The 27,997-nt window shown below is 46.7% G+C and overlaps 1 protein-coding gene across 3 annotated transcripts; it reads right to left on the bottom strand.

The window, feature by feature from the left end:
• Positions 1-464: 464 nt before the first annotated feature.
• On the bottom strand, positions 465-26,737 carry mey (morpheyus). 3 transcript variants are annotated; one of them, XM_089470479.1, is made up of 7 exons: positions 26,350-26,737; positions 4,179-4,638; positions 3,687-3,847; positions 3,369-3,570; positions 2,111-3,300; positions 1,562-1,771; positions 465-1,323 (listed from the first exon to the last, which is right to left on the bottom strand). In XM_089470479.1, the coding sequence occupies exons 1-7, from the start codon at positions 26,378-26,380 to the stop codon at positions 1,229-1,231; spliced, it is 2,349 nt and encodes a 782-aa protein (XP_089326605.1). In that variant the 5' UTR covers positions 26,381-26,737; the 3' UTR covers positions 465-1,228. The 3 variants fall into 3 exon arrangements, with proteins under 3 accessions (XP_089326605.1, XP_089326621.1, XP_017856544.1); XM_089470495.1 differs by having other exon boundaries at positions 26,566-26,737; XM_018001055.2 differs by lacking the exon at positions 26,350-26,737 and adding an exon at positions 8,575-9,053.
• Positions 26,738-27,997: the final 1,260 nt, after the last annotated feature.

Raw genomic sequence — 27,997 nt, 5'->3', positions numbered from 1 at the left:
GTCCACAAATGTAGAAATTTAATAGCCCTATTATGCTATAAGCTATTACTGTGCCGCATTCCTGAAGATCAAAGAACTACAAATTTTAGCTCAACTTAAGCGGAATGTGTTTGCAAGTAGGTGAAATCAAGAAAATAAAGTTATTTATCGGCAATTTGTTAGCCCCTATTCTTTTATTTGCTGGCTCAATTAATTTGTCACTTTTACTTCTTGTTGCTGGGCTTAGCGAAGACTTGGCTCAGTTTCACTAGTTAAGTTTCCACCTGGTAAGTGTTGCGCCCTGTCTTGGCCTAAACGTGGCTCTGATTGATTTGTATCAACGTTGATTAGGCCAAAACCAACAATCAGAGCGGCCTGGCGTGAAAGCCCACTTGAGGTTGGCCTTGTTAGATCGGACAGGCTCGATCAATTGACAGGCAAATTGCCAACCAAATAGTAGAGTAAAAAGAAGTCAAGCGAATGAGTAATTTCTAATACGTTTATTTACTTTTTGCGTTTACGTTTACGTTTACGTTTAAGTTAACGATTACGTTTCAGTTTACGTTTACGTTTACGTTTACATTCACGTTGTTGTTGTTTTTATAGCATCTGAAGTTTGTCTCGTGTTACATTGCATTTCTAGGCCTAGTATTGTATTAAGTATTTAGATTTAAAGTATTCAGACAGTCAAACCTCTTAAGTGAGACAAGCGTCGTCTCAGCGACGTAAGCTCAATTAAGAGGTTTGAATGATTTTTTGCACTACGACTAAGGAGCTTTCAAGTCTTAAGCTGATAGTATGCCGACATATTCAGAGTAGTCTTAGCAGTAAGTCTTATAGAGTAAGCATATATATGAGCATAAATATTAAGCTACAGTTCCAGGGCCCTTTCCATGTGGTGTGTGAGCGTGTGTGTGGTGTGGTGTATGGTGTGCCTGGCTCAGTCAGTGCCACGCTTTTCCCATTGGCCATGTGGTGCAGAGAAGTCCAGCTCTACGTTGCGCGCAATGACTTTGAAGTGCCACAGCTGCAGCCACATTGGAGGACCCCGTTTCGTACAGCTACTAACTAGATTATGAGCGTTGCTAAGCTTTCTGTTTTCTGTTTTTTTTTTTTTCCATTTTTTTTCTGTATTTTTTTATGATTCTTTTCTTGCAGCTAAGAGAGCGAGAGAGAGAGAGAGTACTTCATGCTAGTTTGCTCCATTCTACATCTTCCATCCTCCGACCAAGCAACCGCTCGCGCCAGTTTATCGCTTGTGTAACGCGCGCTTTTGCATGTTGTCCCAAACGGCAATAACCGTCAGCTGCAGCAGCAAAAAGAGTGCCCCGGCAATTATGAAGCCTGCAAATAGAGTTGTAAAGCGCAAGAGATATATTTATGGGTTTATTTAATTAGCTGGTCACTCAGCCAGCAAGTGCGCTGGTTTTTTTTTTATTTTTTCGTTTCTTGCTTTTTGTTTTCTGCTTTCTGCTGTGTGCCCAGTTAGATGTTGCACCGGCACGCGATTACCACAAATAAATTTGGCGCGCTTGAGTTGCAGATTAGACGAGTAGCGCCAGGCAGAGCCATGTTAACTTACCATAGCCATTTATGCAAGTGTCCGTTTTGTTGGCCAATTCCAATTGCAGCTTGCCCAGGCCGTCGCTCGGCTCGCCGTTGCTCGCATCGGCACCATTGAAGGCAAACTTATCGGTGATTTGGATGGACTGCACAAGCAAAATGTTCTCATCGGTTGCCCGCTGATGACTCACATCACGTTTCTGGCGTTCCGACTTAATCGCCAGCTCAACTGTGGAAAGGTAGCAACCAGAAGGTAACAAGTGATGAGGAAACATACATGTATGTTTGTATGTACTGAATAATCTGTGGGAGCCATAATCAGCCAGTGGCCAGAGATGAATGAAGCGGCGACTTGGACTAAAGTTCATGAACCTTAAGTTGAAGTTTGATCGTACTAAACCCGGAACCGCTTTGCGCTTATCAGTTACATATTGTTGAAACAAATTGTTTGAATAAAGGGAATTTCATTTTCTTTGGGCCAAGTCACTTCACTATCACTGCCGAAATCACAGCGATAAATCACGGGACAGTGATTTCGCACAGCACTACCGTTATGACTGCAACTTACCGCCATCGGTGCCGTTGAGGACGGAGCGCTTGCGACGTCCATAGGACAGCAGAGACTTCAGCTCGCCGTTCTCATCGTTGTCGCAGATAACCGGTTCGCAGCGCGGTATGCAGGGCGTGACCAGGGCGCGGAACTGCACCAGCTCCGAGGAGGGGAACTTGAAGGCGTCGAACTGTGAGAGCAGCACCTTGCGATTGCTGGCCATCTTTTGCATGGCGCTCATAATGTATTGATCCGTGGGACAGCCGTTGGCATCGATCAGCGTAATCTCGGCGCTGTCTGTGCCGTCCATGGCAACCAGTTCGCGCACAAATATCTCATACGGACTGTTGGCATCGACGATCTCGAATCGCAGCGCCAAAGGATCGCCAACCTCGGCAATCCGCTTCATATCGCTGCCATCACGCGCCGTGATCTTCATTATGACATTCGGTGAGTCCACAATAATTTCCTCGCTCAGAGTTGATTCGATCTCGCCAGTGACGCCCAGATCAACATTGTTCACAACCGTCTTGTTGGTCAAATCATACTGACAGCTAACGGCCAGACCCAGATCCGAGGAGGTGACAATCATATCGTGATGCTGAATAACAATGTCGTTCATATACCGTCCATAGGCGCTCTGGCGCACATTGCACTCGAGGTCATTGTAGCGCATGCGCAGATCGAACTCCAGCGAGCTGTTGACATTTACGGCACAGGATTTGGGCGCTCCCTTGGCATAGACCTTGCCGTCGAAGAGCTTGGAGGTGCGAATCTTGGTGATCATCTCACCCGAGCGACAATCAATGGAGACATTGTAGCAGGCGGATTGTTCATAGGTGGCCGCCTCTTCGATGTTCAGATATGGCTCCGAGAGATCGCTGAGAGTGGCGCGACTGTGGTGGGATAGACGGCAGACGTGCTCGCCGGTTTCATTATAGTCGTAGGAGTGGCAGCGGAAGGGAGCGCTGAGGCAGAGGTCGCGGCAATCGTCAATGCTCTGCACATTCTGGTGCACCGAGTCGACGGTCTTTAATATGCGTCCCGAGATGCGCTTGAACTCGCACAGTTTGCTGGGCTCCTCGGCGCAGTTGTTCTCGAGATATTCGGCGCCATCGTAGGCCACAATGTTGGCCTCCTCCGACAGCGTAATGCGATCCATGTCCGACAGTTCACACAGGCCAGAGTGCGCATAAAAGTTGGCCGAGCTTCAGAGAGGCAGATGAATGAGCTGCGAAATGGCAACTGGAATGTTTGTAACGGGACTACCACTTACCGGCAGGTGAACTCCGTTTCGCCCAGGCACAGCTCGATGCAGTCGCGTCGCGTGGCCACGCTCTGGCTAGACTTGGCATGCTCCGGCAGACGGTAGCCCTGCACACGATCGATGCACCAGGCCTTTGAGCAGGGTCGCACACCAAAGCAGGATTTCTGTGCGTAGACCGTGAAAACGGGATATTGCGATCGGGAAAGTGAACCTGTCGTAAGTAGAAGGCGGAGCTAGTAAACCGCAGGCCCACACACAGACACACACACACTGATACACAGGCACAGACATAGACACACCGCCAAATTACAAGCGTGCCCCACTCACCTGGCAATTGATCGGCGGTGCTGCGGAACATGACGCATAGCCCCGTCTCGTAGTTAACAGCGCTGCAAGATTCATTAGCCTGGCAGGCCTCCAAGCAGTCGGTCAGCATCAGTGTGCCGGGCAGCGTCTCCAATTGCTTCGATGGCGCCGATAGCACGTACCTGCCGGGCATTGCGGGTTAAGACAAAATGCGGCGCATAAATATTTTTTGTTTACAACAGGTTTAAGGGGGGACTAGCATTAACGATTCTCTAGGCTGGGCAACCTCGGCAACCAACGCGAAATCTTATTAACTCTTCGTACGCCCCACGCTGTACCGCGAGTGCCAACCTTTTACGATGTGCGAACAGGCGGTTCGTTAATTAATGGCCCCTTCGCCAAAGTGCCGCAGTGCCACAGTGCCCCGAGTCCCTGCTCCACGCCTAATTGCCACAAGCCAGAGATCCATGCGTACACATATATACTTGAATAGATATAGCAGCTATCACCTACCCAGTTATAAGCTCAAAGCCAATCATATCCGGCTCGCAGTCTTCATCGATCTGGCTGCCTAGTGGCGCAGCCGTCGCGTTCAGATCATCGATTTTGCTCTCGCCATTGACAGGTGTTGCTGCAGGTTCCGCTACAGCAGCTTCCGCCGGCTGCTGTTCGCTCGCATGCGGTGTCAACGGTTTTGGTAGCTCGCTTCCGCTCGCTGGCTGTGCGCCCTCTGATGCGGCTGCTACTGAGGCTGAGGCTGAAGCTGAGGCTGCTGCAATTGTCGGCGTCGCATTGTTGCGCGGAAATGTCTTCAACGGTTTCGCCGGCCGCTTAGGCAGCTTGCGGGCCGCCGCTGCTGTGTCCACATGCAGCAGCAGCGCCAACAGTAGCACCAGCGACATTGTTGCCATCATGCTGACTCGCCCGTTTCTGTTCGTTGTCAATGACCGTGGCTGCATTTTGTTGCTGTTAGCTGTAAGATGGCAAAAATGATTTGGTAACTTGGTTTTTAATTAGCATTTCAGTTTCCTTGCATGCTTATCTCATGATTAATTGCAAGAGCAGTTACAGTTAAAGCTTAATAATGGGTTTAATGGATTTAATGGCAGGCCCCGGTCTCAGCCCCAGCCCCAGCCCAAGCCACAGACTTAGCCCGGTCCCAGCTTCTGCCCAGTCTAGCAACGCCCACTAGCACGAAGTGCTTGTGATTAATTGTGCAAGAATTACGAAACTACAGCTCTGATGCAAAATCAATTTCGTTGATGATGAGTTCATGGCTGCTGCAACTGCAGCACGCACAGCCAAGGGAATTAAAATAACACCACTTGGCAAAAAAGAAAAGGAAAAACGCACGCACAACTTCAGCCCGTCCAGGCTGGGAAAACTGACTGGAAAAAAGAAGCTGATTGGCATTGCGATTGCCTCTATGATCATGTGATCGATACTTTGGGTACTTGAATTGTTGTTAGTGGCTTTGCGGTTCTTAACGGTGCAGCTTTGAAAGCAGCATGGAAAATGCATTACGTGTAATATGCGTTAAATCACAGAGCAGCTGCCAGTGAGTTTTCCACATGCGCTGACGACCAGATTGATTTCCGCGCTAATCGAATTGAAATGGACAACATTCTAGCTCGGCCCGAGCAGCTGTGCGCCATTTTGGTGGCCAATGCTGTTCAATCCACAAACCGAGTCAGTTCTCGACTGCGTGAGCTCATAATCCACGATTATGCAATTGTTTGCCCGCAAATCAATTTGCATGCATTGCAATGGTCAATGACACGGTCACACTTGCTGCCACAGCCGGTTAGCCAGGGCAGTTTATGTTTCATGTAGACACGTCGCTAATAGCGGTAAATATGTGGGGCGTCAAAAGTCGCAGTTACAGATGCAGATGGAGCTCTAGTTATCTATGTTGCCTGGGTCAGGTCTCGGCGACTCCTTTGGAGTCGTTTACATGCAGGGGGAACAACCCGCTGGTTGCAGGCGCAGCAAATAGAAATTCAGTGAAATGTTTGCCCACTCAAATTACAATTTAATGTTGTGGGTCAGTCGCTTTAGTGGGCCAATAAACTAAATCCGCATCGATGGACAAGACAAGCGTGGTAATCGCGGTCAGTTGCCATGCACATAAATTTCATATTGGCATTGCAGTTGCTGCTGCTACTGCTGCTGGCAATGCTCCTGCTGCTCCTGCTGCTGCTGTTGCTGCTGCTGCTGTGGTGGATTTGTTTGCCATTTGAATTCGAGTTCGATGTCGATTTATTTATGTATTCACATGCATGGACACATTTATTTGCAGCAGCACAGGGGAAAATCTATTTTGCCAGGAAATGCTGCAGCCCGTTTGCGAGTTGATGTTTTGTGCGAATTTAAGTATTTACGGTCAAATTTGACAGTTTGCTTAACTCTTGTTTTATAGACTCTTTATAGCCAGTCAATCCATTTGAGAGAGTTAAGAGTGGGCAGCGAAACGGAAAAGAGTTTTTGCTTTTCGTGTTCTAATTGGGCCGTATAAAAATCTTTATGAGTGGTTCGTGAGCGCTGCTAATGGCCATTGGGGGAAAAGTTTTGATTATCGACCGTTATGATCATAAGCAAGCTAATACGCTTCAATCCGAATAGCATTTAGTTGCTGAAATTTGGGGTAATCCGGCGAGCCAGTGCCACCAGCAAGGCTGTCAGGTGTCAGCTGTCAATGCATCTGCGCGCTGCTCTGACACCAATTCGAAACTGTCTCTCCGGCGTTGCGGCAGTAGCTCATGTTATTTCTTAATTAAAATTGCAAGTAATCAAAAAAAAAAAAAAAAAAAACAAAAAAAAACAAAAAAAAAAAAAAAGAAGTGTATATATATAATATTTCACTTCCATTGAGTGTTGCTGACTGAAACTGTGCCAGGCTGCGCCCCGGAACCAGGAGAATGCCGATGAGAATGACATAACTGGCGCGGCGGAGCGCGAACGCCAATGCGAATGCGATGCGATGCGAGCGCTTATCTCAATTGAGGCGCGAGTCATTGTAACTGTAAGCAGTGTGGTAGCCGCAGATGAAGCCAGTCGGGCAGGTAGGTGCAAGCGTAGCTGCGGTTTGAGCTGTGGCGGTGACTGTGTTGGCTGCCTCTGCTCTGGCTCTGGCTATCTTCATTCCACTGGCTGGAGCAATTTCAAGTGCACCCGCAGGCCATTGGCACAGAAGCTGACCCACATCGTCCATGCCAAAGTTATTTTTATTGAAATTTTAGCAATTTGCGCCAATTTCTATAATATCATACATATACACTGTGTATATGTGTCAGTGTGTGTGTGTTGGTTATTGGGTGTGCAGTGGTTATGCTATGCGACAAATGCTCGATTAATTGCCTGTGGATTAGCAGTGAAATTTTGGGCATTCTGTTGCTGCTGCACAAACAAAAGACTTAGGCGACAAACGTGTTTCAATATCACGATCAAAAGACTTAAACAACAAACTAGCTTTGCATTTGACAAGTAATGCCACACCGAAAACCTAACGGCATAATAACCGCACCATTTGAAAGCTTTTCGAATATCTAATCTACTCGGCCAATGTGTAAAATGAAAACATGAATTCTTTTCGAATCACGCTTCGCTTGTAAAGCTACCGCAGTGAAGGCTTAACTGTGAACCAATTCGGATAGTGAAAAATCAACATAAATGTAGTGCACAAAAGAGCTCGAACTGCTTTTAGCATAACAATGAACTTGCTGTTACCCCAGGAATCTCCGACTGTCTATTGTGCGGTAATTGTCATAATACGGCAGCTTAGGTGACCAAATAACGTCGACTTATATGCATGCTCCTCCTCTATTACAGTTTCGGCTTCATTGTCGGCGGCACGTAGTAAACAAATTTGTCAGTGAGTCAATATAAAAGACTAGAAGTGAGAAATGTTTAGTATATGCAAATATGCTCCATTCACCGGGATATTTTTATCTCAGCATTGTTCAAATAGTTATGAAAAACAGGTGGAACCGCCGAAGAGTTCGGCGAAGAGTTCGGGAAATATGATATATTGGCATTGTTTGTGTGTGTTTAATACAAGCGGTCAAAATGCAGCGAAAGTTTTGTTCAAGTGGCATTTGAGAAGATTTCAGCATTTAGACAGATTTCAGCTCTTGTTTGGCTGGCTGCTAACTCTGATTATCTCTCTGCTTCTCTCTGCACATAGCCAAGCGGCTAATTGTCTTCAATTATATCATAACTGTTGGCTGACCCAACCCAAGTGACCCAAATCGCCAGGCCGAAACTGAATGGCCAGCCATCCCAGGCGATTACCACTCGGCCATGCACCAGTGCCGGAATGAGCAATGAAAATTTTCGCAGATAAATAATTTTTCGTCATTCTGCGGACTGGAGTGCTGCTGGTACTGATGATGCTTCTGCTGCTGCGTGTGCGGCAGCCGGCAAAAGTTAATTGCCTCTAAATTCAGCGCATTTGGGAAATGTTTCGTCAGGCTGTCTAGATAGATGACAAAAGTTTTTCCGGGCACAGCGCACAACGTTTGGTCTGGTCACACGAATTTCTAACGGTTCCATCATCTCCTCGTTTCGACTTCAACTAGAAGATGACGTTGCTTGTTCACTGGCGCTACATGCTTAAGATTCGGTTTGCACAGATCATTCGCCAATCGCCTTGACATTCACCCAAGGCTTTCTCTAATGGTCCATTGACCATTTTCGTTTTAATTGATGGACATGTGGACATCCTGTTGAGTCTCGACTAAACCATTGACACCATGTCAACCATGGATGATGGCATGAATTTGATACCATTTGCAGAGCACGGTTAGCAATTTTTATTTAATTGCTTTATTTTTGATTATTTTTTTTTATTTTTATTTATTTACTTATTTATTTTTTCTTTTTTGCATTATTATGAAAAAAAAGTTGTTACCTTTGTATTTTTGCAAATATTATCGGTTTAATCCTGATACTGCTTTAGTTGAACGCGAACAAATAAATTGTTTTGATTTTTGTTGAATTTTCGTTTATAAAATTAGCTTATGAACACAACGCACGCAGGACACACACAAATTGTTTTGACAATTTGGATTTTTGTTTTTTTCCGTAAAAGGTTTATGTTAAAAACACCGATGGACCGCTATGCTCCGCTCACCGTCTGCACTCAAGAAAGTGGAGCGCCTAACTGCCGCACATACACCTAGGCAATAGGTTCTTATGTGAGCTTCTCAACACAGAATTACTGATGCTGCGCTGGGAAAATTGAATTGCTCTCAGAGTTCGTTAGCTTCTATGACTCGACGACCGCGACTGCGACTGCCAGTTAGAGCACCTTGACACTGAATGCTCGCTGCGAAGGCCGCGGAAAACTCTACAAGTTGGTAGCCAACAACATCGACCATCAACAGCAGCAGCAGCAGCAGCAGCAGCAGCAGCAACGGCAGCAGCAACAGCAGCAGCAACAACAGCAGAAGCGGCAACGGTTACAACTAACTAACGTTGGCTCTCTCTTCGGTCACGCAAACCGGTAAAACATCGGCCACAAAGCTAATGGGACGCGCTCTTCGGTGGCTCTCTTCGCGAACTGCTCTTTGTTGGCACTTTCTTCAGCCGAAGCTTTTCTCTGTTGCCATTGTAACGGGCAACCTGTCGGAAGCAATAAAATGCAATTATACCAGTCGAGCTAAATGATTTTCTAATGCGATTCCATAGCTGCGCCGGCTACACGCAGCCTCATCTTCAGCTCGTCTCAAAAATGGCACACAACAGTGCGATCTTATTGCCAATTGGGACTATAGCAGGCAGGTGCATTGATTGCCAAAGAGAGTAAAAGCCTAAGAACGAAAGAGTCCGCAAAGACTCATTCATATATGCCTCTCTCTGTCTTTCTCACTCTCTTTCATCCACCTAAAAAAGAACATTGTAGCTTTCTAATGACCAAAGCTGTAACCACAATAACAACATCAAAACCAACAACTACGGCAGCAACTGTGATGATCATTAACGCAACGCACGCCTAATTAAATGCAAGATAACAAATCTGAACTAAGCCTCGAATGAGGCCACTGATTGTAGCATAGCAGCATAGGAAGAGTAGAAGGTGGAGGTGGAGGCGGAAGAGTGTGGAGTGTTCGCTTATGCATCTTACGCAACTCAAAACTTACGCCACGAAGAAAGCCCAGCCAAGTCTTGCACATGTGTCAAATATGATTGAATCTGTTCGTCACTCTAACCTTACAGACTCATACTACTCATTCCACTCATACGAGACACACGGACTCAGAGGCTGATGATGCAATTAAGTATTATCGAACACCAACCGAAAGCACATCAAACTGCACTCGATGCACTTTCCCCTTCCCCAATTTCATGCATTTCAGATACACTTGCAATTGCATTCAGTTACTCCCATTCGTCGGTTCGACAGTTCGATTCTCTGGCGATAAATCGACACATGACGATGAGGATGACGATGGAAATGAAGATGAAGATGAAGATGAAGAGATGACGACGATGGCGACGTCATCAGCTTTTGTCGCATTGTGCGGATAATTGACGCCTCGGCTGTTCAATCATCGCGGTGAGGAGAATTATACAATTTGTTCAACAATATGCGATGAACCTGATAAAGAAATTACATAAATTGTGTCTTTCGGAAAAGCTTTTGGAGCAGGAAGTCTACGATCGCCATCCGTCTGCCGTGTGAATGAAAATTCCTCTAGTTCTGCCTCGCCTCCCAATCTCAATCCCCAATCCCAATCCCAATTCCATCTTCTGTTCTCTGTGTTCTGAATTATGGGCTGGGCAATGGATGGTTGTAGATTGATTAAACAACAGAAAGCCAGACACGAAGCTTTGTGGCTGTCTGCAATCTATATATCTGACTCTGTCTCAGTCCACGTCTATGTCTGTTTCCTATTCCTCGGGATTGAGTAATTGTTGTTCGCAAAAGCTGTGCTCTAATTGTAATCTGGGCGCCGATCGCTGCCAAAATGATGTTGTTCCCAGGAATTAATTAAGTCTCTTGCCAAACCATCGCCAAATTACGCTGGGCATATTTCGCACTATGCCCCATTCCCAGGTCGCTTGGGTCAACTGACGAGTTTATTGCTCTTTCTTATCTGTCTGAAGCGCCGAACCGTTATGAGGAAGTCAATAAGTGATTTCAATGGGCCAACGTTAGCTTTGGCTTTTGGTGTCATTTCGATATTCAAATATTTGTTGCCATTCTAAATGTCGGGAACTGGGCCAAGCCTAATGCTGAAAGTGAGGCCAACACAATATCTTCGACTCGACTCGATTCGACTCGCCTCGTTTGTAGTGCAAACAGACCCAAAAACTCTCCAGATAGATTTGTGTCGCTCTGTTCTCGTTGATTTGGTCAATTGAGCGACATGCAAATTTCCTTTCGATTTTCACACATTCTCCGTCGACTTCATGCTGATTGCCGCCCCTGAGAAGGTCGATAGGCAGCGGGAGGGGGAGCGGAGACAGAGTCGGAGTAGGAGGAGTTATGTGCAGGTTGTTCACTGTTTATATTTCCGGCAATCAATCGGCTCAACTGAAACTCTCGTTCATTGTTGCAATTGTTTGCAAATTGATCGACTTCGTCTGTTTGTTTGCCTCGCTTCGGGCTGGTTTGGATCGTTTTTGGATTGTTGTTGCTGTGTTCATTAGAAGTGTATCGACACACGACGGTCGACAGATGAGAGTGACACGGGGAGGCTGACAAAGTACTTTCGCTTGGAATGCATCGGGAGAGTTTTCAGAGAAAGAAAATCCACTCTGAGTATCTCTGGAGGCACTTAGGCAAGGGAGGAAGCCGAAATGCCTTAATGGATGCGTGGCTGGATGTGGAACACATGTAAAAGGAATCTCCGACACAAATCGAGGCCTAATTGCTGATAAGAATCGCACACATGATGAAAGTTGCCATCAGAGGCGCCAACGCCAACAGAGTTGAAAGTGCAGCGCGGACTCGACCCACTTCCGAGAGACGACCACGAACTAACAACGAAAGACTGAGACGACGAACTTGATTACTAGAACTGTAACAACCTTTCGCTTGATTGCACCGCTTTTGATTTGTTTTATTTCACTTTTCGATGGGCCCCTTTCCCCAAGGGCCACCACTAATTGCAGCAAAGGCATTTCTTCGACTCAGCTTTCCATGCAAAACACAACCAAACAAAAACTCATTCTAGCCACGCCACCAGAATTTTCACTCTTAATAAGTTTCTCGTTTGGTGTGTGCCACTGACTGACTGTCGTCTGTCGTCTGTCGTCGAGGCTTTGTGGTCTGTCGTGGCCCTGCCGCAGGTTGACGTCTCTTGTCTCAGCATAAAACTGTCAACGAGCGTTTAACCCAGTTAACGCCCTTAGCCAAAGACAGCCAAGACGGCTACGCCACCTCGGTTCTCGATTCTCAGCTTTGAGTACTCGATCTATTCGACATGGGCGTTGCACGCCCCAACAGCAACAAAAAAGCGAGCAAGGTGTAAGATCCACAACCAGCTGAAGACCAGAACGAGCTGCACATGAGCAATGAGCAGATAAGAAAAGCCACAAGCCGAAATGCCAGTAAGGTGCATTCGCCGAGGTTGACTGATGGCTCTGGAGGCAGCCTGGAGGATGGAGGTGGGTGGTGCGGAGCTGTTGCATGTGACCAGCGGATATGGAAGCTGTTCGAGAGGGGGGAGACGACTCAGCAGATTGACCGATGTCTGACTGAAACCACGCTTGCAGAAAAGAATTCTGAGTGCGGTGAAAGTAGTCATCTCCATCTCCATCTCCAACCCCAACACCAACACTAACAGCATCTTCAGCTCCAGCTCCAGCTCCATCTTCATTCGAAGACACGACAACGGCAGCGACTTGTTGAGATTCTGGTCCCAATAATGACACTTAAACGATGCAGTTTTTTCGTAATATGAATTTTCCTGTTTGTTGTCTGTTGTTCGGTTGTTCGCATGGTCGGTTGGCTGCTCGCATCGGAGGAGCGTCTCGCCAACAATTAGAACCGGGACCGCGGAGTGAAGCCACCTGAGCTGCAACTCAATCACCAGCCAACAGCCATCGGCCATCGGCCATCGGCAGCTTCTTCTCCTTCGTCTTCTAATTGCCGCCGTTTTTGTTGCTCTTTCGCCTTGCCTCAGTCCGGTACGCGGTCCTGGCCCGATAGGAACCTTATGAGTTATGAGTACGCAAGATGTCGTGTGCAGTGGATGTCGCTTGAGTCGTTTGATCCAAACGCAGATGCAGTAGAAAGCTTCTCTCCTTCTAGGGCGCATCGATTCGAATGTGCTCCTCCAATTCATAACCGCACTAAACCAGGCAAATTGGCACTCATCACCAATTGGCCATCCAATGCCAATGCCAATGCCGGACATATTCGCAAATTGGTGCCATGGCATTGTCAGCCTGGGTGATGCAATCTCTTTATCATCCACTCGGCATTCACTTGCTCTCCAGCTTTTCCACTCTTCCAATTTGAAATTTGCAAGACAAGACCCTGCTATTAGCAGCATCGTCGCAGCGATTTATTCTGGAATCTTGGTCTCCGAGGGAGGGGCGCGGATAAATCAAGCCGTGTTTGCTCTGGGCGTTGGCAGACTGACTCGACAACGCGACGATTCCTTAGCCACAACCACAGCCAAAGCCAGAAGTACTGCCTGTGCCCAAAATGCAGTTGTCTTTCTTAAAGGGGCGTGTCCGCTATATGTTGCCGCTAGGTAGGGAAGTCTCTGACCACTTGGGAAGCGGACATAAAACTCTGCACATACCACATAAACCACTCAGAGCATTTGTCTTTAGATATGAATAACTTCCCTCATTCTCTGTGCAGCGGAATGACCTTGAGTCCCAAATAGTTATGGAGTTCTGGAGTTAAATTTTCATTAATTTTAGAAGTATTGTAGCTGAAGTTCAACTTTGGCTCATGGGCTCAACTTATGAAGAACTAATCGACACTGTTAACAATCAGTGCTTTAGGTGTTAACACGTTCTTTCGTTCTGATTGCAGGAGTCGGAGCCCCATTATAAATCTGCTCCAATTTGCTGCAACATAAAAGGGGCATCAGCTCTTTAATTTATGTTCGCCTCGCGTTCGGCATGCATCGCAAATGGAACGAGGAAGAAGAATGCAAACACCAAACAGCAAACACCGAACCACAAGCACAACAACAACAAACGAATTATTATTGGAAACTGTTACACCGAACTAATTGATTTATGGGCAAATGGTATATGAGATATTTGTAGAAACGCGATCGAAATAGAATTTGGATAGTTCAGGCGAGGCCAGTTTGCTGGAGACAGCGACTACGTGTGGTGGGTGCAGCCTTCATGGAGAGCAGCCATAAAATGGCCAGGCAACATGACGTGGAACATGGCCACTGCAGCAGAGCGACAGAACAGCAGATCAGCAGAGCAGGAGAGCAACTGAAGAGCTGAACAACCGAACTGAAATGCATGTGGAATGAAACAACTTTTCAAGTAGTTCCCACAGGAAGTGTTCGCTGCCGAACGCATGCCAAAAATGGCTCCCCGAGGACAAGACAACCTCGGACGGACGACTGACCAATGCGCAAAGCGCAAGGCCCGAAAACGATCACGATTATGATGATCATTTCGGCGATTATGGCTGCGACAGTGCCAGCTTCTGGACGGTGCCAATGTCCCACACAGTCCTCTACAACCTACTCAGTGCATGCCTCAAACACATTTCCAACTACAGCTACAGCTCCAGCTCCTACTTCGGCTACGATTCTGAGTCTTAGTTGGTGGCGATCAGTGCGATCGTAGCTTGATCGTAGCCGGCATTAGCAGCTGTTGTATATTGTTTCTGCATTGTAACTGTCACCTGGTGGCACTTGGCAGAGCTGCCAGAAATAATAGAAATTATATGAAATGGGCATTTGGGGAGTGTGCCTCGACTTCCGTGTTTGGCTCTGGCTGGACAATGGGCCATTTGGAGCGAAGGCGAACAGGAATGTCACTGGTCACGCTGTGATGCAATCTCCCGCGCCTCCAGCAGCCTAATTTGGAAAGTTATTACAACATTTCGCTGAATTCTCCACACATTAGCACCGCTCAACCACCTCCCCCACAGGAAGAACTCTCATTTAAAATGATGGACACGTGCCAAGTTCATTTTTCCATTCCGCCGAGTGGACTGAAGATATTTTCCATGCGATGATGGATCGCTGAGGATGACAAGACACTTAATAGTCGCTTTGTTGTTGTTGCTTCTTTTGTTGACGATATTGCTGTTGTACATAGCTCTGCCAGCTGTTCGTGCCCTGCAATTTAACTGGAGAGTACGACTATTTAATGCCTCTGCCTCTGCGTCTGCCTCTGCTTCTGCCCCACCTTTCGCAAGGTAAAGCAACTGAGGGAACTCGAAACTGGCGACTGATTTATGACAGCGCGAAAGATTCCACTGAGGATCGCTGGAGCACCGCATGCATCTGAGGGCAATTTGGTACTGCCAACTGACCAAAGACGGGCGTGGCGCCGATGCTGATGTTGAGGTGCTGTTGGGGCTGAGGCTGAGGCTGAGGCTGAGGCAGATGTAGGGACGAGGCCTATTACGTGATGATGTAATAATTCTTAAAGACGATGGCATTTTTATTGCGGAAAATGTTGCATAAATCAAGGCAGCAATAAAACGGAGCCCCCGTCGATCCGTCGACCCAATGCAAACAGGATGCTCCGAATACGAGACTATTTCAATCCTATTCAACGCCAATAATTTGCGCCAAGAAGATCGACTGCGCGTCTTACAAAGCTTTTCGATGTTCGCGAATTCGACGGCGTCATGCGCCACAATGGGTATAGCGGCATAATTTGGAGTAGCTCTGGCCAAAGATCACTTCCGAGGCTGCTCTAATCAAGCACTCTCAGAGATAATCAGCGACTTGTTGCCACAACATTGTTGCATCAACACTCAACAGCCCACGCGATCTCTGAGTGTGCTTCGCACATTAGCAAGCGATCCGCTCGTCAGGTCACAACTCAGAGCTCAGATCGTAGCAGCAGATGCACCACAGGCGTGAGAGATGATGGCGAGATCTAAACGCTTCTGCTGGGCGAACGTGTTTGCCATTGCAATTGGAAGTAGATTTGTGCAGAGCCTACGCAAATGCGGATCACATCAAAGGAGGAGGATCATAAAAGGACTTTCGTCAGTTTGTCAGCAGGAGTGGAGCGCTTAAAATATGCTCCTTAACGAGAGAGAGGAAATATATTTGATATTGATTTACGAGACATGTGTTTTATGGATCAGTGGGTGACCATTAATAGCATAAATAATTAGTTGACTTGAATCGATTAAATTTCCATTTGTTGGTCGTTATCACTACAAATCTCTCATAATAATAACAATCAAGTATTATTAATCGGGTTGCCCCCATCAGTGAACAGTAAACGCATTCTCTTCCTGACAATATATGCAAACGAATATTTAGTATCACATCACATAATATTATGACTACATTGTCTCATTTCAAATTTCTAATTTCAAATTTCTAATTACGCAATCCGACCGAGCCCCGATACCACTCGGCTGTCACGCTTTGTTGTTCTGCTGACTCGAGAAGAAGAACGGGCGAATAACCGAAGAGACGAATAGGCGAACACCTCGTAAATAGGCCACTGACTGACGTGATTACAATGTCAAAGTGGCCCTGGGAGGGGAGTGTTTGGTATCGTTGACTCTCTTTATTTATTATGCCCAATATAATTAATTTAATTTCGGTTCATAACGAACCTTTGTAGCAAGTTGTGGTGGGGGCGTGGCACTTGGCCGAAAACAGTATCGAAGCGTGAGCCACGATAGATCTTGAGGAGCATTTGCATTTCCTTCACTCTGAACGCTGAGCTGAGACATTGCGTGATTCGGCAAAAGATTCTTAACATTTCAAACACCTTTTTGGGTGTCCACTGGGCCTGGCGATCGGTCGTTAAGGCAAGGGGTTCCAGGGGGCTGGCAGACTTCAAACCTCCAAACCTCCAAAAGTACAAACAAAGCCACACAAAGTCAGAGAGCAAATTATTAGGCAGGCAAACCGGGCAGACCAGCTGAGGGAAACTGCTTTTTGATGTTCGGTAATTGGCGGTTTGGCAGCACGCGAGGCGGCCACCACAGCAACTGGACTAGGGACTAGGGACAGGTATAGGTATTGGTATAGGTATAGGGGATTGCGAGCTGGGAACTGAGAGACATAGACGGACAAAGAGACAAACTAACAGACCAGCGCCCAAGAGACACAGACTATTCTTCCGATTGCCGGCGCTCAGAGTTCGGAATGGTAACGAGCCAGCGGATTTCGGCGTGACGCGCTTTTCGATTTCAAAGCACTGAGCTCAGAAATGATATTCGAGAGCGGAAGAGCACAGTTCTACTCAAGTCTCTTATTGAGACTGTTTCTGTTCTGTTCTGGACTCCAGTGTCGCTGATACTGCCTTTGCCTCTGCCTCTGCCTCTGCATCTGCTGCTGTCTGTTCGTTTCATAATAATTGGCAGCTTACAAATGTTCTTTCGGTTTTGATTTTGCTTCCATTTCCACTTATATTGTCTCGTATCTGAATTGTCGCGGTTTTCCAAAAGGAAAGGCGATGGGAAAGCAAGGGGAGTTCATAGCGGTACTTTGTTCCGTTGAACTCTTGCGCTTCGGCCGAGCTCTGGCAGACGAAACAGTTCCGACATTTTTGTGGCCAATCTCTGTCTCCGACTGTGGCTGTGGCTGTGGCTGTAGCTGTTGGGAGAGGTATTCAGACTAGGCATCCGCCACAAATAAAGTTGGCACTTTATAGGCGTGAACATTAATTAGACACCCAAACAGCGAGGGCAGGCAGCCTGAGCACCGTCAGCAGTTGGACAGGAGCCACATTGCACAATAAATAAAACACCATGAAGGGCAAGTTACGTTGGCTGTGTTCCCAGTTGGGATCGGAGCACATTTCGGTAGATATTCGTACAGCTAATGAGCAAATGGGCTCACCGCTAAATGCAGCTTCCTGCATCGCTCTCTAGCCAGCTTCGTTAGTATCCACCCTCACTTGGAGCGAGTTTGGAGCCAAGTCGGGGCGGAGTTGTTTGCGCATGCGCCGCGGCCAACCGCCGACCGCCAACAGATGCCAGATTAGCATTTAAATTGTAGTTACATTTGGCCAAGCTCACAGTAAAGCCAAACACAAGCAGAAACTAACTCAAACTCTGCGCCAACTTTAGATTATTTTTCATTCCGTTTAATTTTGTTCTGCTTCTTCCGCAGAAAACTTCTTGGCGTTGCATTGTCCCGCCCTCTTCTGGGGCGCTGTTCAAAGCAAACGTTTACCAAATGGAATTGTTGTCTTTGTTCTGTGTGGTTGGCTTGTAGTGGGAGCTGGCGTTCCCCTTGCACCCTGCCATTCAAGCACTTCAACTGATGTTATCAAAGCCTGGCCTCGGGCAGAAGCTTTCCTCAGCGTTGGGTGTTTGAAGTTTTGTGTGTGTTGTGCTCTGTGCTCTGTGCTATGCGTTCTGCGTTCTGTGTAGTGCTGCACAGTGCTGTGCTATGCCAAGGTAGCAATTTCAATATCAAAATTCGCCTGGCCTTTGGTCCGCTGCGAAACGGTTCGCTCAGAGAACGGTAAACCGCCAACGCCTTCTTCGGCATATCAGGCAACTCCCTTACGTTTTCGTAACATTTTAATCCAAATTAATTAAAATCCAACTCCAAGTGACCCACTTACTCAAATTTCTATTGACATCTGTATCTGAGTTTGCATTTATCCCGCTCTCCACCGTCTGCTCTCCTCGTTGACGACCAGAAAAATTGCTGGAATAGAGCCCGATGATAAATAGTGAAACATTTAAAAAGAGACTTTAAAAGTGTGACAGCCCCGCGGCGGGACTGCCAACCAGCTAACTCGCCATCCCAGTCTCAATCTGAGTCTCAGTTGGTTCTTTCTGGCTCGGAACTGTCATTATTCCGAGACGCTGCACAGGCCGATTAATTTGCGGCCGCTGTCTTAGTCTTGAGGAACCGAGAAAGTACCGTAAGCGTAGGTGGCTTGATGAGGTCTGCTGCCGTTTGGTGGATCGCTCGTTGGGTCACTTGATGGCTCTCCTCGCTTCAGCAGCCCACAGACCCACTGACTGCCCCTCGGCCAGGGCCACTAATTAATTGCGTGCTTTGACTCGGTCACACTCCAAGCGCCCCACCGTCAGTCGGGAGGAGGCTGGCCGCTGGGCAGGGCTTCAGATTGGAGTTGCCCGACGTCTCAGTTGTTGCTCTGATTGACAGGAAATTGTTATGTAGCCAGCCAATCGCCATCTAACTGTTCGCAGACAGTTTTTTAGTTCTTCTGAGTTATTTTTAGCCAAGTTCGATTAAGAGCTACAAATTTGACAACGGAGTTTGCGTGGTTGTTGTTGTTGTTGTCGTTGTTGATGACGGGTTCAATGGCATCCCTGTTTAAGCAGTTGACCTGAAACCCGGTGCATATCTCGAGTATAATCGAAAGTTTCCTTGCCTCGACGCAGGCCTGAGTCACTCTGCCACGTGCAACTGTTTTGTGTCTAATCATCTGGCACTCGAGACATTCGAGAGTGTGCAGAATCCAAGAAAATCAAATCGAGTCAAACTCTCACTACACTCATCCCAGTTTTCAGCGGGGGCGGAACGAGGAATGAGGACTGTGGACCGTGGACCGTGGACTGGCGAGTGCAGATGCCAGTGATAGCACTCGAGAGCATGTCGACTAATTGCGGCTATAATATCAAAGTCGACATAACGCCTAACGCCTCGACTTGCCTTCATCGTCTCAAGTGGAGGCCGTTAGCGGCCAGTGGACGCAATTGGAGGCCAGTGGAAGCCCCAACACGAAACCGAAATGAGCTGAGAAATATGAAACACACGCAAGCGCATTGGCTGCTGGTCAAGTGCCTCTTCTGCGTTCACTACGAACCAAGCAACCAAACTTAACCTGGACCGGACCGGACCGGCCCGGGTGTCAGGATAATTTGCAGCCGCCGACGCCACGCAAATGATCCGCATGAAAAGATCGACAGACTTAATAAACTTTCTCGCTTTTGGGGCGAATTTGCAGTGGCCCGGCCTTTGCTTAGAGTGCGATATGTTTCGTCTGGTGGGTCTAGTGGATCTGGTGGGAAAGAGGTAATCAGAACCAAGTGGACCAAGAAAACTGCATCCACAGCCATCGCAGAAACAATTATGCAGAATTTGGGTCATCTCCCGAGCATCTGAAGGGGAAATTCGTTTGTATTCTGCGGTTCAGTTGTAGATGCAGATGTAGATGAGATCTCTAGTTTTATTTTTTCAGTTTCTCAGCACAAACAAAGCGAACCACTTGCGGAGGGGTCGGAATAAATGCGAATTAAATTCTGATTTCATTTATGATTCCGTTTCGTATTCTGATTTCAAGCTGTGGGACTGCAAAATGCTGAAAATCTTTCGTTTTAACGGCATTTAAGAACAATTCAGGAATTCGTTGATGCTCCAGATGCTCCAGTGGGTAACAGCTCATCAAGATCCAACAACTCTTGTTCTCTGGCCCGCTCACCAATGAGGCACCGTCGTGCTCATCTCCATCACCATCAACATCTGCGTCCAAGTGTCACGCTCTGAACCAGGCAGATGCTCCTCCTCTTGTGAGCGTCGCTTCCTCATCCTCCTCAACTAATTGCCCATGCGCCATCGGCTTTAGCTAGCTACTGATTTTATGTCTGAAAACAGCTTCTAAGATATTATGTCCCAGTTTGCACTGTTGGACATGTTCTGTCCTGTGGGACGGATCGCTGATGATCTTTGATCAATGATCACAGATCGCTCATCGTTCATCTTTGATGTGTCCACGTTTTTATCTGCTTGTCTCCTGCTTTGGTTGTCAAATGCCACGCAAGGTTAAGTCGTTCACTTCCAATGCGCGTGACTATTGTGAGTGAGGATCGTTCTATCTCTCTCCCTCTCTCTTTCAGTATCTCTCTAATGGTGATTATTCCCATAGTGCAAATTTCTGATGACGGAAACCGTTAGGCAGGGCAATATAATGATCATATACATCAGAAATGGGCGACCAGAGAGAGGTGTAAAGGAGGATCGCGTTAAGGCTGGAGAAGCTTCATCAGATTCGCTTTATTCCCACTTAATAGCCCACTCATCTGCATTGCTATAGAAGAGAGGAGTGGAGTGCAGCCAGTTTGTTACCTTAAGCACCCCATTGGGTAGCTGGAACACTGGCCAACTTCGTGTGGAACGCATTCCTAAATGCTGAATCCAGCTCCTGGACCACCTAGCTGGATTATGAGGGGACTGCCTGAACTCAAGACATTCCGAGCACCAAGCACTCCACAGGCTGCTGTAAATTTGCGTTAACCAAATCGCAAACAAATCGAGGCACATTGTGTTGCCAGTTGCCAGCGCTACCTTATAAGCCTTACGATTGTAGGCAGGCCTCTGAGTCGAAGTCCAGCTCCAGATCTGCCTCGTTTTCCCCTGGCGAGTGCGTGAGCCGACTGCCTCCCACTGGCTGCCTTGTATTTTCTTGGCTGCCAATGCGTCGCGCATGTCCGATTGGCTTTCATTGATACCGTCCTGCACTCTGATAGTCTCCAGTTCGTTAGCGGCTGCCTCACCTACTTTTCGCTGCTGCCATGTCGCATATCTCTCAACTTGGCCCCTGTGCGTACTCCTCACCCCTCACACCACACCCCTCGTCAAGGTTTCAATTTCCCATTTCGAGGCGCTGTCATCGCCTACATTGTCGTCGTGTTGCTGCTGCTGAGATGTTGAGATGTTCAGCTGTTCAGCTGTTCTCCTGTTGCAGATCTCTAGCCAACGCCCATTAGAGCCAAGCGACGGTAATGCGTTTCAATTACAAGCCCGAATTTCAGTGGTCTGCTCCGATCTTTGCGAGATAAGAAACGTGTACTTAGTGGTTTTCTTTTGTATTTTGACTTTTGTCTGGGGCAGGGAAAGTGTCGGAAATTGCTCCACAAAGTAATTGCACATCCAGGCCGAAAACGATCAACTGCAATCCTTCTAAGTAGTTGCTTGACTGGCACACATTTGCATTTGCACATCCATGAGAGAAGCTCAATTAAAAGACCTGGGATCGGAGACAATAGCCAGAACACTGACGACAACAGCAACTGTTGCTGCTGTTCCATGGCCATGTTTCACTTGACTTTAATTGGATTTTGTTTATTTTTGGTCACATTTTGGGGCCCGCAACTGCAACTGCAACAGCAACTGCAACTGCAACCGCAACTGGCGACGGCTGGCGGAATGCGACACGGCACACGATGACAAATGTTGATATTCAAATGACACCGTTGGGGGCGGTGCATGTGGTAAATGCGGGCTGGCTGAAGTGAATGGGAGTGGAGGGGAGTGGAGAGTGGAGAGTGGGCGGCCGCCACTTGTTGCAATTTTGTCACAGCTTTGGCTTTGGCTTTTGCTTTTCCTTTACTCAAAGTCAAAAGCAGCTTCAGCTCCAGCCCGATCCTAACGACACCCGCTACTGACATTCCAATCGATTGTTGGCCATGTTGCTGGATGACTGTGGTCGACTCTTGTCGTGGTTGGGTGAGAAAAGTAAACCGTTTGAGCTGTTGCAGCCGCCTAAGCTCTGCCTCAATCTATTCCGTCCTCTGCTTTCAACACTACCAGGCACCAGATGTTTGAAATGTTTGTGCGACTTTGTCAACGTTCCAGCGTCTTTCTTCCTCTTCCCGTTTCCCAATCGCCGACAATTGAATAGAGTGAAAAATGTCCATGGCACCTGTCAGCTGATGCGAATGCGTGTTTGAATGGGGAAGCCAAACACTTGCGGTACCGTTACAAATGAGACAGAGGGATCCACTGTAGCCTCTTCACAGGTTAATCTCCCCACACAATTAGCTATTCCATTACATTCTGGTTAGAATCTCCTAGAGTCTTACCAACCCATTCCAAAATGGAATGCACTGAGGCGTGCATCGGAGGAGGACTTTTCGATCTCCTCTGTGTGTCAGTGGGTGAATATATTCTACAAATTGGGTTAAAATTTCAATTTCCATAACATTAGCAAAGTTGTAGCAGCAGCTGCTGCGCCTTAGAAAGTGCATTTCCATATGCATCGCAGCTTTGGGTAGCTGCCCACCAAATTCGCTCTGCTCACGTTTTCGGCTATCTTCGGGGGAGCTGCGAGCGAGCTCGAACTGAGCTCAGAGCACGCTTGGAATGCCTTCCAACGAAATGTGTCAATAATTAATTGTATTCAATTAAAACACGTTGCCCACCCCTGATCCTGTTCCCCATCCGGCGGCTGGGCTAATTAAGATGCATCCGTGTCGCTGACTGACAAGGAGAGGTCACAGAGCAACTGGTTCGATCCAACTGGAAGACATGTTATATCCATTAGTGGAGTGGAGTGGAGTCGTCGTTTCCATGGAACCCTTGGATATGGATCTACAGAAGTCTCATTTGCTGCAGTTGGCAGCTGTGTAAACGGTTTTGGGTAAAAGTGCAACTAAACATCAATTAGCCCAATTCCCAGGCCGTTGCCACTTTGGCTCTGCCCCACACTCGCTCGGTTTCTGTTTCCAACTCGCTTTCATGTTGCATGTGGCTCACGTTACATTTTGGCAACGTTTTCAGTTGCTGTTCGCCAGTGCCAGTTGCCCTTGCCTTGGCTAGAGTCTCTGATTAGAGCCGCTCGTCTTCACACAAGAGTGAAATTTATTGCAATTTTATTTTATTTATTTGCCTTGTCTTTGCTTTGCTTTGCTGCCCGCCAATTGCCAACAGCCAACTGGAAACTGGCAACTGGCAACTGGCTCGACCCACTGTCCAAGGGTCGTTCCCATATTATTTCATTGTTCGGCAATAAAATGTTCCACATGCCATGGCCAGCGATTCTTTCAGCGGCTCATGTGAGTCCGGTCATGTGGTCATCTTCAGTGATCTGCTCACCTCCTGCCCCACTCGCGGTGCTTCTGCCGCTGTCTCACGTGCCATCGAGAGTGCGTTTTCACTGCGCCGCAAACTCGAAAGTGATTCTAATCACATGAATTTAATGAAATAATGGCAATCGAAAAGGAGAATGTAACCAGAATCTCTCAGCATGCATGCGTCCGTCTCTCGGTGGAGAGAGCAACGTGGCCACTCCATGCGCCATCCGAGTAAACATTTCACTCATGTCCAGTGTCAATCGGACGAGGCTCGCAGCTAAATCAAATGCCAACATCTGCAAACTGAATGTGTGTCAGTCTTCAAGGCCTCTCTAGCAGAGGATGTGTTAGAGGCAGTGGCAGAGGCAGAGCATCATGGTAGCATCCTTGGCACTCACTAGTGACTCCAATGCTCCCATTTTGCGCATTCCCGTCACGATTTTGACCAGGCTCCCTGACTGATGAGAGATTTACCACGTCAGCCCGAGCAATGCATCATCTGCAGTAAATTCGATCTTGGTCACACATCGAATCTATTTTTAAATTAAATAGATTCACAAATGAACCCGATCAATTCGAATCTATTGTTAAAAGTGAAACCGCTTAAACTCTATTATCGTCCACGGCATAATGAATTTCCGTGGCACGAGTCTCAGTTAAACAGTCATGGCCATCAAAGAGCATCATTAACACCCGAGTTGTCGTTTGCTATTGGCCATTTTCGACCCGGCGCACAGCTGCCAGCGAATTCCAGTTCACGCACAGAGCTGATGCTCTCCACCTGGGTGTCGAGATCTATGCAAATATTCACAAGCGAAGCGGCAGCAGTTCAAATTGCTTTGCTCCACAGTGACCCACAGTTCCGGGGTGAAAGAAACATTTCGGACGAGAACTTTTGCTTTCCTTTCGCACAGATCGCTCACTTGAAATTAGCTGCACAGCATAATGATTTATGATAATTGAAGTGAATAAGAGAGTGGAGAGACACGAGTCGATCTCAGCTGAATGAAAGTGGAACTCTGTCAATGCGAATCGCATCGGAGGGCAATGGAAACGGGGCGTATGCGCAACGCAGCCTCAAATTAACTTCCAAATGGGCATTTACTGCAGCTGGAAAAAGGCAACAATTAAATAAAGGAAAGGTCTCGTTCGCTTCTTGCAAGATTAATGATGTGTACACCAAGAATGCTCACAATCAGCTTACACAAATTTGCTAATCTTGCATCTTCCACCAAGAGAACATCATACAAGCACAATTTACAACAAAGTTGCCCCAGCCGGACACGCAGAGGGGGACGGACGGAAAAGTGTCGTGAACTCTGTGCCCCGTTGGGAGCTGGCTGACTGGCTGGCTGACTGACTCTCGGAGTCTCTGACTGGTTGCACAATGTCAATACCGCCGACGCTGCATGACCCAAGCACAGCATCCAGAGTCCCGGCAAGCGTCAGCTATCAGTGCTGACATCGTCTAAGCAGAAACAGAAACAGAAACAGGCAACAACATGCAACAAATGATGGAGAGCACTAACAAGACTTGATCCTGGTGCTCCTGTTAGATGTGCCCATGCTCCATCGCTGGCTTACACTACTGGCACAGTTTTCCAACAACAGACAAAAGGACAAATGGACAGATGTTGGCAACGGGCTTCCCGTTGCTTTGGCTGTTTTTATTGCCGTTGTCTTCATTGTTGAGCATTTTGTCAGCGACATGTAAAGGTTTAAATAGACATGCAATGCAGGCGAAGGAGGAGCCGCTTCGGGGACTGGGCTGCCAGATTTGCCATAGTTCTAACGTGGGTGAACCGTGAGCTCGTAACTTTGGCTGCTACAAACCATTTACAACTGGCGTAAGATGCACACTTTTGATAGCATTTGGGAAATTTATGCAAAAAATGCCGAAACGCGAAACGGTCGAGCAGCAGGAACAGCAACGGCAGCAGCAACGGCAGCAGCAGCAGCAGCAGCAGTTGAGATGAAGGGAACAACATCATTTAAAGCACGAGCTGGCTGTCTCCTGCTACATTATTTGTGGGTGTCATGCATGAGAGCTGAGCGAGATGTCATAAATAAATAGCAGCAGGAACCAGTGGCTACAGATGAAAGTGGGTTAAGGGCGCATTCGCTTCGAGTCGAGGCTGTCATGTGAGCGGCCTCTAACTCAATTGAATTGTACTCCGAGACTATGTAAATCGACATAATCAAGTTTTCAATTTGGCATGCAATCTGCGGACATTTCTCAGGCGCATTTTCATTTGAACGTGCGGCTAGCTAGACACAACAACTCTTCTGCTCTTGGCCGGCCTCCTTCTCTTGCAGCCCCCTGCTCCCTCTCCTGTTAGCTGGTTTGCACATGTGATTTATGCTTGGAGCAGTATCTTGGCCATATCATATTACCTACTCCTACAAGTCGAGGCAATGTATCTTCGCTTATGACTGACATCCTTTTCGCTTTTCGCTGCATTGTTTTTGGGCCCCAAATGCGGTCAATTGGCCAGCCGCACGTCTCACTCTCTCTCCCTCTCTCCCGCGTTGGTTCTCTCTTTATACACATGTGCAAAATTCTGCAATTCCGTAGGCCTGGCCTAGTGTAGGCCAGACCTGGCCAGCTTTTTGGCTGCTGCTCATTGGCATTTTATGCTTGCATTGTTCGATGCGCTATGCGAGCGGCAGATTTTGGCTTTTATTTGTTCATTATTGGCCAAGGTATACGTCGGTTTTAAATGAGTTATTGAGCAAATGGATGTACCAGTCGTACGCTTGTTTACCTACCTACACACACACACAGAGAGAGTCGATGCATTACGATACCAATAGAAGTTGCTTGCCCCAGTCCGTTTGCCTGCTAATCGCGGCCAAAGCCGTTTGCAGCGGTTGCCGTTGTTTTCTAGCTGTGCCAGTTAGCCTCAACTAACTAACTCGGCTATGTCAGAAGCCATCCATACAATGGTCCAGCTTAACCACTATTCTCGATTCAAACCTACTTACAATTAACTGGTAAAATATATTTTCCAAAATTCGCCGGAGGCTGAATACCCTCCAAGCTTCTAGAGTTTTCACTTATTTAAATAAAATTAATATTTTTTGATCATGTAGTTATAAAAAAGAGTGAAATAAATTGAAATTGAAAAAAATGAAATATTTTTGTATATGTGATATATAAATACGATTTGACATTTCATTCTATAGTAGACAGATATTGGAAGTCGTACTTAGACAAATAACAACTAAGATATATCTGCATATCTCTACATATATTTATATTATACATAGCCTAATTTTGACTGTACTGAAAAATTCTAAATCCATTCGTTCGACAAGTTCCGCTTTAGCTGTATTTTTTGTAGCCTCTTTATTTAAGACTCTAAATGATTTTACGCAAACATTAAAAATCAATTTACCATTTGAATTGTCGTTACTCAAACTTCCAACTTGAATAATTGAAGATGAGTTCAGCAACATCAACATAAACAACAACAACTGTCTCTAATTCTGTGCCAAAGATTCACGTTGTAATGGCACATTAAATAGCTTACATGATTTGAGTCCGCACTATCGTTAAAGAAAGTAAACCGAACCGTGTTGAAAGACTATCAAAATGCAAAAGAAATTCTAAGCTTTTCGCAGTTAAAGACGTAATTAAAAATACGTTTAAGAAGCGAAAATATCGAGACAGCTTAGCGCTATCTAATTGAAATGACCGGAGGTTAGGGTCAATGGCTGTACGATTTATTTAATTTGAGAGAATCATATTACTAAAATCGCATTATGCATAAACGTTAAATTTGTTGACGTTGCTCAAATCGTATACATAATTATTATAATAAAAGCCCCCTGGGAGGTCTCTAAAACAAAACAAATATGATAAGCTAATGTGATAATTTAAGCAAGTAAAGGAAAACTTGCCGTGAATAGAATGAACCGCATAAATGAATAATTTAAATACGAAACAAACAAATTCAAACGAAGAACCGTTACAGCTAATGGTCACAATGGATCCGTAAGATAAATCGCACGTTGAATCACAGAGAGCTACTGTGTGACGAGCTACCCATCGACCGAGAGCGAAGATGAGCCACCAGAGATTTGTGTTTATCACACACGCTTTTATAATATGAATGGCCCTATTAACTGGCGGCTTATCGCAGTCGGAACCCAACTTTCTACGCGACTTTCAATTAAAACTTTCAGTTTTTCACAGAACTAGACCCATTCTTACAGGTTCTCAAAGACCGGTGTTGAGCAATAGACCCCTCATTAAGCCGTTTACAAATGTCGCATGAGAACTGGCTGGCGCTAGAGCTGACCTTCGACTCAGATGCCCATCTATAAGCTGCAGCTGACATAAGCTTCATTTTTTTTGGGCATTCAACATGAAAAGCTTTCGGCAGACCCACGGGAATTACAGCTTAGGTAAGAT

This window comes from Drosophila arizonae, chromosome 2, assembly GCF_054131065.1.
Source record: "Drosophila arizonae isolate 15081-1271.41 chromosome 2, UAZ_ARI_1.0, whole genome shotgun sequence".
NCBI lineage: Eukaryota > Metazoa > Arthropoda > Insecta > Diptera > Drosophilidae > Drosophila > Drosophila arizonae.
This window is presented reverse-complemented; position numbering and strand designations above follow the sequence as displayed.